The sequence below is a fragment of the Ascaphus truei genome, chromosome 4, assembly GCF_040206685.1.
Source record: "Ascaphus truei isolate aAscTru1 chromosome 4, aAscTru1.hap1, whole genome shotgun sequence".
Classification (NCBI taxonomy): domain Eukaryota; kingdom Metazoa; phylum Chordata; class Amphibia; order Anura; family Ascaphidae; genus Ascaphus; species Ascaphus truei.
Window position 1 is genome coordinate 11,740,031 of NC_134486.1, and position 17,246 is coordinate 11,757,276.

Here is a 17,246-nt window from a genome sequence, read left to right on the forward strand (position 1 = left end):
GTCTCCAACCTTTTGTTTGCTTAAGGAACCCCCAAGTGAAATTCTGAGGAACCCCCAACCCTCTCTAATAGCGTCTCTGGGATCACATGCACTGTACATGCCTCTGTAGTTGAGTGATGCCCGGGGAACCCTGGATGAAAAATACTGGTGTACATATTACTTTTCACTTAGGAACGTGTGCACTCACATCTCTACGTCATAGTGCCGCGGGAACCTCGTTACAGGCTTCTGCCAGGTTTTAATTGCACGGAATCACAGAACGCATCATGCTTCATTCATTTAACCCTTTCAGGGCACTTTCACATGTTTCCTAAGCTTAGTCCCAGGACAATAAGAAATAATATACATTCAGTGTGGGTACCTGCTGAAATGGGGGTTACCTGCTGAAATGGGGGGTACCTGCTGAAATGGGGGTTACCTGCTGAAATGGGGGTTACCTGCTGAAATGGGGGGTACCTGCTGAAATGGGGGTTACCTGCTGAAATGGGGGGGTACCTGCTGAAATGGGGGTTACCTGCTGAAATGGGGGGTACCTGCTGAAATGGGGGTTACCTGCTGAAATGGGGGTTACCTGCTGAAATGGGGGTTACCTGCTGAAATGGGGGGTACCTGCTGAAATGGGGGTTACCTGCTGAAATGGGGGGTTACCCGGACAGGCTTGGGTAATTTTTTGATCAAAAAGATGTTACTAAATTATCCCTTTGTTATCACACAGGATCAAAATGTAGAATGTCACTAATAAATTGCGAGACAATGTGGCAGGAACGCAGGGTTTGTGTATTTGTTTTGCACACACACACATGACACACACAGACAGACTGATACACGCTCAGACACACTGATACACACACACAGACACACTGATACACACACACAGACACACTGATACATGCTCAGACACGCTGATACATACACAGACACACTGATACACACACAGACACACTGATACACACACAGACACACTGATACACACTCTGACACGCTGATACACACACACAGACACACTGATACATGCTCAGACACACTGATACACACACAGACACACTGATACACACAACAGACACACTGATACACACACACAGACACACTTATACACGCTCAGACACGCTGATATACACACAGACACACTGATACACACACAGACACACTGTTACACACTGATACACACACACAGACACACTGATACACGCTCAGACACGCTGATACACACACAGACACACTGATACACACACAGACACACTGATACACACACACAGACACACTGATACACACACAGACACGCTGATAGACATGCTGATACACACACACAGATACACTGATACACACACAGACACACTGATACACACAGACACGCTGATACACACACACACACACACAGACACACTGATACACACACAGACACTGATACACACACAGACACACTGATACACACACAGACATGCTGATACACACACATAGACACACTAATACACACACAGACACGCTGATACACACACAGACATGCTGATACACACACAGACACACTGATACACACACAGACACACTGATACACACACAGACACACTGATACACACACAGACACACTGATACACACACAGACACACTGATACACACACAGACACACTGATACACACACAGACACGCTGATACACACAGACACACTGACACACACACAGACACGCTGATACACACACAGACACGCTGATACACACAAACACGCTGATACACACAGACACACTAATACACACACAGACACACTGATACACACACAGACACGCTGATACACACACAGACACGCTGATACACACACAGACATGCTGATACACACACAGGCACGCTGATACACACACAGGCACACTGATACACACACACACACACACTGATACACACACACAGAGACACCCTGATACACACAAAGACATGCTGATACATATTCACACACTGATACAAACACACATGCTGATACACACATTAAAACACATTCACACGCTGATACACACACAGACACGCTAATACACCTAAAGTAACACAATAAAGACAAACACATTGTCAGTAGTATACAGATTAGCAAAGGTACACTGAGGCACGTTCTATAGCGCCGTGCGCGCATGCGCGGAATTTCAGTTGGCTGACATTAGTCAGCCTTTCTATAGAAGGGCCGCGCGCGCGGCAGGGAGAGGGGAGCCGACCGGCAGCGGCGAAGATTAAGAAATTCATCTTTTCGCGCCGCTACCTGCACTCAAATGTATGTATGTGTGTGTGTGTGTGTGTGTGTGTGTGTGTGTGTGTGTGTGTGTGTGTGTGTGTGTGTGTGTGTGTGTGTGTGTGTGTGTGTGTGTGTGTGTGTCAAGGATTGTAAAACAAACAAAAAATATTTATTAAACTTTTTTTTCCCTTTAAAAAAATCTATCTAGGACTTACTTTCACTCACACAACCCATATACTCACACATACACACACACACACACACACACACATACACACACATATACTCACATATACACACACATATACACACACACACACATATACACACATACACACACATATACTCACATATACTCACACATACACACACACACACACACACACACATACACACACATATACTCACATATACACACACATATACACACACACACACATATACACACATACACACACATATACTCACATATACACACACATATACACACATACACACACATATACTCACATATACACACACATATACACACACATATACACACATACACACACATATACTCACACATATACTCACACATACACACACATACACACACACACACATACACACACATATACACACATATACACTAATCCGCAGCTCCCGGCTCTATATACATGAAAAGCATGCGGCACGTGCACGCGCGTTCGCATAGGAACGCGCGGCCGCACGCTGTATAGAACGGCCCTTACACATGTACAAAGATACACACAGATCGCACCATGCTCATATTGTCATGTAATACCGTGGCTGTAAGCATGTGATTGTATTTGCTCTTATAAGTGCTCAGCCCCCGGCAGTGGAAGCCCCCAGGGCTGGCCCATTCGGCAGTGAATGGGTAAAGCGTTCTCCGCGTGCTCGGAGAACGAGCCAGGACTCTGTGTGTAGGGCACAGACCCGGGGCTTGTGCACTGCAGGGGATGCAATCACTTTCTGTGCCTGATGCTACTGGGGCTTCCCCCTCCTCCATAGGAGGGGCCTGGGATAAAGTAACTGAAAGGCACAATCCCCTCTGGAGATACACAGAGAGACAGAGTGGGCAGGAGGTGGGGCCTCCACACTTGTCCTGTAAAGAAATCTGTGAATGTAATGAAGCATCTCGCTTGGACCACAAGCACCATGGCACGTACAGGAGCAGCTGCCGCCTCCCGCAGTGCCTTGGTGAGGCTGCCCTTGGACATCTCCATGACGGTGGGATTGACGATGGTGGCGGTGGTGTTGGAAAGCTTGGCAGGCCCTCGGGACCCCTGATTTTCAGCTCCTTTTTTTTTCTTTTTGGCGGTGGGCTATGCAGCAGCCACAGGGGAACCATGGAGAAAGTATCGTCCGGCATCTCCCAACTCAACTGGAGCTCCGTGGCTTTACCCTTGGATGTTATTGTTAGCAAATTCCGACTCCCGACCCTGGTACGACTGGCAAAAGGTAACGCAACCCCCTGGGATAACACTTTGTAATAACGACGCACTCCTGGTTTGTTCCACTTTTCTTTTTACGCAAAGAAACAAAGTTGTGGATTCTGAGAAATGTGAGCCGATAAAGTGTAAATTCTTATTACAATATGGAAATATAACGTACGTTGATATAGGTGCAGTGTGAGAAATAGCACCTAATATAGTTCCTACTTAGTGTATGCAGTGCTGCACTTTGAGTCACTGCTCTGAAAAGCTTACAATCTAATTTTGGGGCATGAGGCACAGGGGGATAAAGTGACTTGTCAAGGTCACACGGAGCCAACACTGGGGTTCAAACCAGGATCACACAGTTCAGAGGCATTACCAGCTACTCTGTGATTTTTTGGGGGAACATATGTAGAGTAATTAGACTATAGATCTATTGTGGCACATAGTATGCAAAGCATCATTTAACACCGTCAGTGCCAGAGGCGCCAAGCAATGCATTGTTTTCCGGTGTCCTGGCACTCAAAGGGTTACATGCCTTTACCGCTGACCAGAGCGCTCTTATTGTTGGAAGTATGGATGTGCGGAGAATGGCGTACGCGCTAAGCCAAGGAAAGCCGGAGATACTGGTCCTGGCCATCCCAAGATCTACCCACCATGTGTCAGCGAAGGAAGCAGATCACAGCTGTTAAACTCTGCACTGATCGGCAGTAACCGCCGGCTCGGCACCGGCTAACACTGGCACTACGGGAGGACCTCTAACCAGGGGGAAATCACCATCAATAATACAGTTATTGTTATGGTAATGGTGTCGGGTTGTTGGTAGTGGGCTGGTCATCAGAGAGCATAAAACGGTTAACCCCTTCACTGACACGAGGGCAGGTAACTCACTGACGCTCGTGGCCATGAAGAGGCTAGAAGGGGGGTGAGGGAAGCTCTCTGGGGTGTATATCCTGGGGCTCCTGGCGCTGGTTTAGGCTATATGCACAGAACGTTGTACATGTAGAAGGAGTGGTACTGTTACCCTGCAGTCCTATCACACTTTAATTGCTGACAACATGGGATGCGGAGCTGCGAGTAGCATTTTACCCGGCAACAAAGCTTCCCAGTGCGGAAGAGCTTACAATCTAAATATTGGCCTTTGCCCAAGACATCAGCATCTGTCTCTTATCTGGCACTACCACTTCAAAGGTCAATGTCTGTATAACTATGGCCCCTATTTCCTGGCCATGCTGCCGGTGATATGCATGTGCTGTACTGCACCTTGTGGGATATCAGATGCAAAACTTGCTTTGCATCTACTTTGCCCCTGATAAACGTTCCCCCGATCCAATGCACGTTTAAAGGGAGATGAAGAGATTCTCCGTAGTATCCTGTCGCTGGGCAATATGATCCCACCCCATGCAGTGCAATGTTTCGCTCCTCCTCATGCTAGGGGCAGGTTGTGATGTTAGAGGGGTGTGGTGGGAGAGAGGGGGGGAGGGGTGTTGGTACCGCGGGCCACTATTTTTTAATTTAAAATCCTTCACTTCCACTTACATTGACGTGTATCAAGCTGAAGAGGTTAAAAGGACTGCGTCGTTCTGCAGGGAAGTGCAGAAGTGCGGTTATAAGGCCATGTTGGCTTAGCAGTGCTACTCCATTAGACATCTTCCAGCTATGTTCTGTAAGGTGTCTCCGGGCACTGCAGGTGCCTTATAGAGTAACACTGCTTAGTAAAAATGGCCCTTTAAACGCTATTAGGGGGTGATGCAAGCGGCTGTAATTGTGCAGTCTCAGGGTCGGCTTGAGGAATGGAAAGAGTATTGTATACTTTACACAGCTTTTTTTTAACCCCTTTGATGCCAGCGATGTCTACAAAGCACTGGCAGCAACGGGGTTAATGGTGCCCTGTGTCCACTCAAGCTGCTGAGCCCCTAACACCAGCATCTCACGCCTCTCTGGCACTGCCGGGGTTAAAGATGCATTATTGCAACAATCACACTGAATTTCCACATTGATTTATTGACATCATTCGAACGGGGGTCCCTCCGGAGCTGAAAGTAAGCTATCTTTAGCTTCAGGGACCCCCGGAGCTTGGTTGTCAGTTATAAGGGACATTTGTAATAAAAAAAATCAATAATTCAAAAGAAATGATGAGCAGGATCTTTTGCTGCGATAAGCAACATTTTTTAATCAATTATACACATCCTATTTTGTCTCCAGTGGTGAGCGTTTCAGGTTGAAACACTGGCAGGTCCCAGGCACCTCGTTCAAAAAGTATCTAGTAGTGAGTGACTAGAAGATGGGCCGTGTTACAATGTGTTGTTGGTGAGTTAGATGGTTTCCTAGGGACAGAGCTGGAAAGAGACCTGTGTGTGAATTCGTAGGGAATCCTGGGGGTTGCAACAATGTTTCAAGTTCATAACAAACGTTGGTAACTGGGAAACTAGTGTCTCCGCTTTCCTGATTCCCAGGACCCTGGCTCCACACACAAGTTAAAAGTGACCAGGATTTGGGGAAATTCTAGGTAACTGGACCAGTCACTGGTAGTGTTGGTGGGAAGTCACAGAGTTGGAGATAGAAGAGTAGAAGTACCCGCCCCTGATAAAGCACCAAGAGCTGATGGAAGTTGGCACTAAAGTTCTAGATGAGTCTTGCAGCTCATCACAAGGCCACCATGGTTCAATGAAACTTTGGTATACCGACCCATTTCACCACGGTTCAATGAAACTTTGGTATATCGACCCATTTCACCACGGTTGAATGAAACTTTGGTATACCGACCCATTTCACCACGATTCAATGAAACTTTGGTATACCGACCCATTTCACCACGGTTCAATGAAACTTTGGTATACCGACCCATTTCACCACGGTTCAATGAAACTTTGGTATACCGACCCATTTCACCACGGTTCAATGAAACTTTGGTATACCGACCCATTTCACCACGTTTCAAAGAAACTTTGGTTTACCGACCCATTTCTCCACATAGGTGGAGACGAGTAATCTTTTAAGAGTTGTCTTTCTCTTTACGTGGATTTCCAGAATTGTTAAGTATGGAAACAGGACTCCACAAGTTAGACCAAGGAAACATACCTGCAGAGAGTTAGTGTTGCAGTAGATGCTGCCAGATGGAGGAGAACTGTTTAGAGCAGGGGAGGCCAACTCTAGTCCTCAAGGACCACCAAACAGGTCAGTTTCACAGCACAGGTCACTCAGTAAATGACTGAGCCAATGACTGAGCCACCTGTGCTGAAGCAGGGAGATTCTTAACACCTGACCTATTGGTGGCCTTTGAGTACTGGGTTTGGCCGTTCCTGGTTTACTGGAACAAGCCAGAGGGGCGAGACCTCAGTATTTGCCTAAAAAGGGCAGACAGATGAGTTTCTAGTTAATTTCAGGATGCATTTTCCAGATAGGATTACTGGTCCTTCATGGCCTTCTAACGGCTTCCCCCCAGACTCGCCCCCAAATCGTCCTGAGCCCCATTAAATCCCAACACGGAGTGGAAGGACGCATGCATTACAAACGAGTTAGTTACACTGTTCACTTGGTTTAGGAGTAGAAGAAAGGAAGATAATCTGCCGTCCTCCAAATGAGCATTACAATGAAAAACTTAACGTTTATTAGTCAACATTTCAGTGCTATAACGCACCTTTAGGATTACAGAGTAAACAGGCGGCCAGTTTCATACACAACCACATTCAGTGAAAAAAATGTCAAAAATGAAAGTGCTGATCCAAACTGAGACAGAATAAAAGTTGGTTCTCCCGGCTGTTTGGGACTATGCCAGCCTTTATCATAAACTACTACCGTCGAAATACTATTACTTAACAAGGATGCATGTGCCGTCTTCCAAGATGGCTGCCAGGCAGCTTCCTGCCCACAGGTCACAGTTCATGTTTGGCTGTCCAACAATGAACCACTAGCGCGTTTGTTCTGCTCGACATGAAAGGATGTAACTATTTATGTGAGCAGAGGGGTCACAGTGTTCCAGGTCCGATTGTTAGCAAATCAATGGCCAATCAGGCGCCACTATCAGAGAAGGCACCCTAACCATAACAAAACTAGTGAGAATTGGCGTTTCTACATCAAAAAATGCAATTTTAATACAAAGTGGCACTTTTTTTTTACCACTGGGATTCTATTAGTCTATGGGGCCTATTCACTAAACTTCGATAAGTTCATTGTAACATTGATCGGGTTGGCATGATCCTACCGAACACTGTGCAATCTGTGTGCAAACGGTATTCACTAAGAAAAAAATATATCAATTAGCGTTTGGTAAAAAGATGACATACCACACAGGTTTGTATCTGCTTAACGAGCTAAATGAACTTAACATTTGATTTCACACCTGCAGCCTGTAAGAGCTGCATAGAGAGACCGCCTCTCCCTGCACAGAGACACCGCAACTCCCTGCACAGAGAGAAGCTGCATCTCCCTGCACAGAGAGACACTGTATCTCCCTGCACAGAGAGACACTGTATCTCCCTGCACAGCTCTTACAGGCGATCTCCCTGCACAGAGAGACGCTGCATCTCCCTGCACAGCTCTTACAGGCGATCTCCCTGCACAGCTCTTACAGGCGATCTCCCTGCACAGAGAGACGCTGCATCTCCCTGCACAGCTCTTACCTGCGATCTCCCTGCACAGAGAGAGCTGCATCTCCCTGCACAGAGATCGCTGCATCTCCCTGCACAGCTCTTACCTGCGATCTCCCTGCACAGAGAGACGCTGCATCTCCCTGCACAGCTCTTACAGGCGATCTCCCTGCACAGAGAGAAGCTGCACCTCCCTGCACAGCTCTTACAGGCGATCTCCCTGCACAGAGAGAGCTGCATCTCCCTGCACAGCTCTTACAGGCGATCTCCCTGCACAGAGAGAGCTGCATCTCCCTGCACAGCTCTTACAGACGATCTCCCTGCACAGAGAGACGCTGCATCTCCCTGCACAGCTCTTACAGGCGATCTCCCTGCACAGCTCTTACAGGCGATCTCCCTGCACAGAGAGACGCTGCATCTCCCTGCACAGCTCTTACCTGCGATCTCCCTGCACAGAGAGAGCTGCATCTCCCTGCACAGAGATCGCTGCATCTCCCTGCACAGCTCTTACAGGCGATCTCCCTGCACAGAGAGAAGCTGCATCTCCCTGCACAGCTCTTACCTGCGATCTCCCTGCACAGAGAGACGCTGCATCTCCCTGCACTGCTCTTACAGGCGATCTCCCTGCACAGAGAGACGCTGCATCTCCCTGCACAGCTCTTACAGGCGATCTCCCTGCACAGAGAGACGCTGCATCTCCCTGCACAGCTCTTACAGGCGATCTCCCTGCACAGAGAGACGCTGCATCTCCCTGCACAGCTCTGAGAGGCGATCTCCCTGCACAGAGAGACGCTGCATCTCCCTGCACAGCTCTTACCTGCGATCTCCCTGCACAGAGAGAGCTGCATCTCCCTGCACAGCTCTTACCTGCGATCTCCCTGCACAGAGAGACGCTGCATCTCCCTGCACAGCTCTTACAGGCGATCTCCCTGCACAGAGAGAGCTGCTTCTCCCTGCACAGCTCTTACCTGCGATCTCCCTGCACAGAGAGAGCTGCATCTCCCTGCACAGCTCTTACCTGCGATCTCCCTGCACAGAGAGACGCTGCATCTCCCTGCACAGCTCTTACAGGTGATCTCCCTGCACAGAGATCGCTGCATCTCCCTGCACAGCTCTTACAGGCGATCTCCCTGCACAGAGAGACGCTGCATCTCCCTGCACAGCTCTTACCTGCGATCTCCCTGCACAGAGAGATGCTGCATCTCCCTCCACAGCTCATATGGAAGCCTGCACTTCGGGAAGGAGGGTGTCCCCGGGGCTGAAACTAATGCGGGTCAGTTCCGGAGACCCCCTGGATTCAATCCTATTTAGTACAAATAAAAGAAACGCCGTCATATGCAAATCACGATTCCGATCTCGCCACCTTGTAGGTAGCGAGAAAAAAAGTGCGAATGTTTAACCCACGATCTGCTTGTCGGATCTTTGTGAATAGCAGTTACTGGCAAAAAAAATGTGAGTTTGGCCATTTTTTCAGTTACCACACGGCTTAATGGAATTTATGCCGCCCCCAAATTTTGCCAATTTAGGCAAATGTGACACTGTTCCTGACGCTGTCCCCTGGAACACACATCGGTGGCTGCAGTTGCTCATTTTCATTCTGCCGTCCCCACTCATCAACCTCTTGATGCTCAATAATCGGGTTTTCTAACTTACGCTCCTTTTCTACAAGAGAGAAACGTAGGCTTGTAAATAATAAAAAAAAGTTACGTTATTCCAGGGTTCTGCTACTCTGTACGGCACACCGCGAGCTCCGGTTACAGGGCTCTGCTACTCTGTACGGCACACCGCGAGCTCCGGTTACAGGGTTCTGCTACTCTGTATGGCACACTGCGAGCTCCGGTTACAGGGTTCTGCTACTCTGTACGGCACACCGCGAGCTCCGGTTACAGGGTTCTGCTACTCTGTACGGCACACCGTGAGGTCCGGTTACAGGGTTCTGCTACTCTGTATGGCACACTGCGAGCTCCGGTTACAGGGTTCTGCTACTCTGTACGGCACACCGCGAGCTCCGGTTACAGGGTTCTGCTACTCTGTACGGCACACCGTGAGGTCCGGTTACAGGGTTCTGCTACTCTGTACGGCACACCGCGAGCTCCGGTTACAGGGTTCTGCTACTCTGTACGGCACACCGCGAACTCCGGTTACAGGGCTCTGCTACTCTGTACGGCACACCGCGAGCTCCGGTTACAGGGCTCTGCTATTCTGTATGGCACACCGCGAACTCCGGTTACAGGGTTCTGCTACTCTGTACGGCACACCGCGAGCTCCGGTTACAGGGCTCTGCTATTCTGTACGGCGCACCACGAGCTCCGGTTAAAGGGCTCTGCTACTCTGTACGGCACACCGCGAGCTCCGGTTACAGGGTTCTGCTACTCTGTACGGCACACCGCAAGCTCCGGTTACAGGGCTCTGCTACTCTGTACGGCACACCGCAAGCTCCGGTTACGGGGTTCTGCTACTCTGTACGGCGCACCACGAGCTCCGGTTAAAGGGCTCTGCTACTCTGTACGGCACACCGCGAGCTCCGGTTACAGGGTTCTGCTACTCTGTATGGCACACCGCGAGCTCCGGTTACAGGGCTCTGCTACTCTGTATGGCACACCGCGAGCTCCGGTTAAAGGGCTCTGCTACTCTGTATGGCACACCGCGAGCTCCGGTTACAGGGTTCTGCTACTCTGTACGGCACACCGCGAGCTCCGGTAACAGGGTTCTGCCACTCTGTACGGCACACCGCGAGCTCCGGTAACAGGGTTCTGCTATTCTGTACGGCACACCGCGAGCTCCGGTTACAGGGTTCTGCTATTCTGTACGGCCCACCGCGAGCTCCGGTAACAGGGTTCTGCTATTCTGTACGGCCCACCGCGAGCTCCGGTAACAGGGTTCTGCTATTCTGTACGGCACACCGCGAGCTCCGGTTACAGGGCTCTGCTATTCTGTACGGCACACCGCGAGCTCCGGTAACAGGGTTCTGCTATTCTGTACGGCACACCGCGAGCTCCGGTTACAGGGTTCTGCTATTCTGTACGGCCCACCGCGAGCTCCGGTAACAGGGTTCTGCTATTCTGTACGGCACACCGCGAGCTCCGGTTACAGGGTTCTGCTATTCTGTACGGCACACCGCGAGCTCCGGTAACAGGGTCCTGCTATTCTGTACGGCACACCGCGAGCTCCGGTTACAGGGTTCTGCTACTCTGTACGGCACACCGCGAACTCCGGTTACGGGGTTCTGCTACTCTGTATGGCACACCGCGAGCTCCGGTTACAGGGTTCTGCTACTCTGTACGGCACACCGCGAGCTCCGGTTACTCTGTACGGCACACCGCGAGCTCTGGTTACAGGGTTCTGCTACTCTGTACGGCACACCACGAACTCCGGTTACAGGGTTCTGCTACTCTGTATGGCACACCGCGAGCTCCGGTTACAGGGTTCTGCTACTCTGTACGGCACACCGCGAGCTCCGGTTACAGGGTTCTGCTACTCTGTATGGCACACCGCGAGCTCCGGTTACAGGGTTCTGCTACTCTGTACGGCACACCGCGAGCTCTGGTTACAGGGTTCTGCTACTCTGTATGGCACACCGCGAGCTCCGGTTACAGGGTTCTGCTACTCTGTATGGCACACCGCGAGCTTCGGTTACAGGGTTCTGCTACACTGTACGGCACATCGCGAGCTCCGGTTACAGGGTTCTGCTACACTGTACGGCACATCGTGAGCTCCGGTTACAGGGTTCTGCTACACTGTACGGCACATCGCGAGCTCCGGTTACAGGGTTCTGCTACTCTGTATGGCACACCGCGAGCTCTGGTTACAGGGTTCTGCTAATCTGTACGGCACACCTTGAGCTCCGGTTACAGGGTTCTGCTACTCTGTACGGCACACCGCGAGCTCCGGTTACAGGGTTCTGCTACTCTGTACGGCACACCGTGAGCTCCGGTTACAGGGTTCTGCTACTCTGTACGGCACACCGCGAGCTCCGGTTACAGGGTTCTGCTACTCTGTATGGCACACCGCGAGCTCTGGTTACAGGGTTCTGCTACTCTGTACGGCACACCGCGAGCTCCGGTTACAGGGTTCTGCTACTCTGTACGGCACACCGCGAGCTCCGGTTACAGGGTTCTGCTACTCTGTACGGCACACCGCGAGCTCCGGTTACAGGGTTCTGCTACTCTGTATGGCACACCGCGAGCTCCGGTTACAGGGTTCTGCTACTCTGTACGGCACACTGCGAGCTCCGGTTACAGGGTTCTGCTACTCTGTATGGCACACCGCGAGCTCCGGTTACAGGGTTCTGCTACTCTGTACGGCACGCCGCGAGCTCCGGTTACAGGGTTCTGCTACTCTGTACGGCACGCCGCGAGCTCCGGTTACAGGGTTCTGCTACTCTGTATGGCACACCGCGAGCTCTGGTTACAGGGTTCTGCTACTCTGTACGGCACACCGCGAGCTCCGGTTACAGGGTTCTGCTACTCTGTATGGCACACCGCGAGCTCCGGTTACAGGGTTCTGCTACTCTGTACGGCACGCCGCGAGCTCCGGTTACAGGGTTCTGCTACTCTGTATGGCACACCGCGAGCTCTGGTTACAGGGTTCTGCTACTCTGTATGGCACACCGCGAGCTCCGGTTACGGGGTTCTGCTACTCTGCACGGCACACCGCGAGCTCCGGTTACAGGGTTCTGCTACTCTGTATGGCACACCGCGAGCTCCGGTTACAGGGCTCTGCTACTCTGTACGGCACACCACGAGCTCCGGTTACAGGGCTCTGCTACTCTGTACGGCACACTGCGAGCTCCGGTTACAGGGCTCTGCTACTCTGTACGGCACACCGCGAGCTCCGATTACAGGGCTCTGCTACTCTGTACGGCACACCGCGAGCTCTGGTTACAGGGCTCTGCTACTTTGTACGGCACACCGCGAGCTCCGGTTACAGGGCACGCACATTACAATGTGTATTATGTATTGCATTGAGTGTCATCATTTTAGTCAACAGGCAAGGAGCGTTCTCCTGGTGGGAGGTGGCACACGAGCGGAGTTTGGTGCTGCCCCTCTAGCAGCGCAGGGTTTAAAGCTCCTTGCCGTGTTTGCGGTTACACAATAAATGTTCTACATGCATCTCAAAATCAGTCGTATGTAGATGCGCAGAGCACGAGACACGGGAAGCCGGAGCTGCCGGGAGCGGGTGCTGGTTCAGTGCTGCGTTACTGCGACCGGGTGTAAGTCAGGGAGTATCAGGACCTCCCTTACCCCTCAGCACCCACTTCAGCGGCTGTGTGTGCTTTCCCGGCACCGGGAGCTGCCTCTAATTGACATGCAGGGCAGACGCTGCCCATGGCAAAGCTTTGTTTATACACACACAGCCCTCCTGTCCTCTCCCCCACCTCCCACCCTCCTCCTCTCCTCTCCCCCATCCTCCTCCACTAAATCTCTTTATCCTCTCTCCCAAAGGGGGAAAGAAAACCGCGTTAACCGCCTCAGTGCCGGAGAGGCCATTAACGAGTACACTGACCGCCCCTCTGGGTGACGGGGTTTATTACCGCTCCAGCTACCCGACAGACCTAATTATGAGCTTTGTGATTAGGTCTCCATAGTTTTTAATGGAGTAGTCAAAGTTGTGGTGCAGGGAAGTATGGAGTATTACTCGTTTTTAACTTACAAACCTGCAATTTTCTTAACCTACATGTCTTATCTTTCAGCACATTTTCTTTAAAAATGACCTCTCTTTCTATTCTTTTAGCATCCACACGACATCAACCTTTTCAAAGAGAGATTTTTCATCCCCCCCCACCCCCAATTGCCTGCAAGGAGGTCTCTTGGTCTCTCCTTCTCTCTGTCTCTCGCTCTCTCATTCACACAGAGGTCTCTCTCTCTCTCGCCCTCACTCTCCCTTGGTCTCTCGGTCTCTCCTTCTCTCTGTCTCTCGCTCTCTCATTCACACAGAGGTCTCTCTCTCACTCTCTCTCTTGGTCTCTTGGTCTCTCGGTCTCTCCTCCTCTCTGTCTCTCCCTCTCTCATTCACACAGAGGTCTCTCTCTCGCTCTCTCTTGGTCTCTCGGTCTCTCCTTCTCTCTGTCTCTCGCTCTCTCATTCACACAGAGGTCTCTCTCTCTCGCTCTCACTCTCCCTTGGTCTCTCGGTCTCTCCTTCTCTCTGTCTCTCGCTCTCTCATTCACACAGCGGTCTCTCTCTCACTCTGTCTCTTGGTCTCTTGGTCTCTCGGTCTCTCCTTCTCTCTGTCTCTCGCTCTCTCATTCACACAGAGGTCTCTCTCTCACTCTCTCTCTTGGTCTCTTGGTCTCTTGGTCTCTCGTTCTCACTCTCACTCTCTGTCACACAACACAACTCATTTCTTTTTTTACCAATAGTTATCCGTCAATGATGGTGTACTCAACGCTTTACAGTATTTGTATACACAGGATAAGCACATTCTTTTGATGACCGTGTTGAGCAAGTGCTTCAGTTATAGACATGAATTAAAACAGAAGTATTGTATGTCTTTATTTGTACTGCGCCATTGATGTACATAGCTCTTCACAGTAGTAATATACGTGGTAAGTAGTCGTGTTAGTTCAGCTGCAATAGTGCAAAAAAAGTGAATACTTCAGTATTAGGTGACACCATTTTAATTTGGACAACCAATTGATAATGTTGAACAAGGTCAAGGTTTAGAAAGTTCTACCCTCTGTACCCAGGTCGAGCAGTACTATGCAGTAATGTGTCCTTACTCTGTGGTGCAGAAGAAGACAATCAAACTCAATAAGAATGAAGGTCGGGGCTTGTTGTATAACATGGGAATATGTGTCACGGGTCAGGGGTAACGTACCAAGGACATCCTAAAACCTCTTGCTCCTCCTATAATCTCTACGCTCACACAGATTTTTAACTCTTCCCCCTAGTCTGGTAACTTTCCCTCCTCCTTCAAACATGCAACAGTTATACCATTACTCAAAAACAGCAAGCTTGACCCTACTTGTCTTTCTAACTATCGACCTGTCTCCCTCCTGCCTTTTACCTCCAAACTCCTTGAACGTCTTGTACTCTCTCGATTGTTACATTTTCTCACCACCTATTCTCTCCTAGACATTACAATCTGGCATCCGCACTGCTCACTCCACTGAAACAGCCCTGACTAAAATAACTAATGACCTCCATGCTGCCAAAGACAGAGGTCATTAGACTCTGCTCATATTACTCAACCTCTCTGCAGCATTTGACACCGTGGACCACCCTCTTCTCCTTCACATTCTCCATACTCTTGGTATTTGTAACAAAGCTCTTTCTTGGATCTCCTCCTACCTCTCCCATCGTACTTTCAGTGTCCCTTTTGCTAATACCTCCTCCTCTATCGATCTCTCTGTCGGAGTACCCTAGGGCTCTGTCCTTTGATCTCTTCTCTTTTCTCTGTACACACTTTCTCTAGGTGACCTAATCACATCTCTTGGGTTTAAATATCACCTCTATGCTGACAACACACAAATTTACCTTTCAACCCCTGCCCATGGACCCCTTGGGCCCCTTGGACCCCTTGGACCTGCTGTACAGACCAAAGTTTCTGAATGTCTCTCTGCGATATCATCCTGGATGGCCATCCGCCAACTTAAACTTAACATGGCAAAAACAGAGCTCCTTATACTTCCTCCCAAACCTGGCCCTACTACCTCCCACATTACTGTTGGATGTACCATCATTCACCCAGTAGCCCAAGCACGCTGCCTAGGGCTCACACTTGACTCCTCTCTCACATTCGCCTCTCACATTCGAAATGTATCTAAAACCTGTCACTTTTTCCTCCGCAATATAACAAAGATACGCCCTTTCCACTATTACTCGACTGCAAAAACTCTGACTCGGGCCCTCATTCTCTCCCATCTCGACTACTGTAACCTCCTGCTGTCCAGCCTTCCTGCCTCTCACCTGTCTCCCCTACAATCTATCCTAAACGCTGTTGCCAGAATGACTCTACTCTTTCCTAAATCTGTCTCAGCGTCTCCCCTCCTGAAATCACTCTCCTGGCTTACTATCAAATCTCGCATCTCGCATCTCGCACTCAATTCTCCTGCTCACTTTTAAAGCTTTACACTCTTCTGCCCCTCCTTACAGCTCAGCCCTAATTTCTCGCTATGCACCATCCCGACTCTTGCGTTCTGCTCAAGGATGTCTTCTCTCTATCCCCTTTGTATCTAAAGCTCTCTCCCGCCTTAAACCTTTTTTCACTGACTGCCCCACACCTCTGGAATGCCCTTCCCCTCTGTACCCGACTAGCACCCTCTCTATCCACCTTTAAGAACCACCTTAAGACACACCTGCTTAAAGAAGCATATGAGTAACACCGTGGCTAACACTATACACCTGATACATAAAGCTTGGCCCCCTGCAGATGCACTTACCTGAATGCCCTCCTACTGTCTCTGTATGTTCCCCTACCTACCAATTAGACTGTAAGCTCCTCGGGGCAGGGATTCCTCTTCTACAATATTACTTTTATGTCTGAAGCACTTATTCCCGTGACCTGTTATTTGTATTATTTGTTATTTATATGAGTGTCACGTATGTTACTGCTGTGAAGGGCTATGTACACTAATGACACTATATAAATAAAGACATACATACATACATTTTACAGTAAACTTCATCTTGCGTCTCGTTGCATCATATCAAGGCCCCAGGTTTGGCCCCATCTTGGGATTGGGAGAGTGTGAAGCAGAGAACTGACGGAGTTACGTGACCCAATTATGATAATGAAGCCCTTAAAGCAGCAGTCTAAGCAGCTGTTTATTATTTTTTTTTATTTACATTTGGCCAAAGCGACATAGTGTAGTGTAGGACCTGCATTAATTTGGTTATACCTGACGTTTGCTATGCAGGCTTATGACGCTTTGGCCAAAGGGTTTAATTAAATAACCGAGTAATTATTATTATTATTGAAGTATTTAAACTTTATACTTATTACCAGTGGTTGACAAATCACCAAAAAATCTACTCGCCACACAAAAAAATCTACTCGCCACCTAGTACC

At 49.6% G+C, this 17,246-nt stretch overlaps 1 protein-coding gene across 1 annotated transcript in view; it reads left to right on the forward strand.

Annotated features, from left to right (window-relative positions):
- Positions 1–3,246: 3,246 nt before the first annotated feature.
- The window catches only part of GAREM2 (GRB2 associated regulator of MAPK1 subtype 2), a 131,946-nt gene continuing 117,946 nt past the window's right edge, over positions 3,247–17,246 (forward strand). Inside the window, exon 1 of the mRNA XM_075595345.1 lies at positions 3,247–3,670. Coding sequence (XP_075451460.1) covers positions 3,559–3,670 — 112 coding nt within the window. The 5' untranslated portion in view covers positions 3,247–3,558. The remainder of the gene's footprint in view (positions 3,671–17,246) is intronic.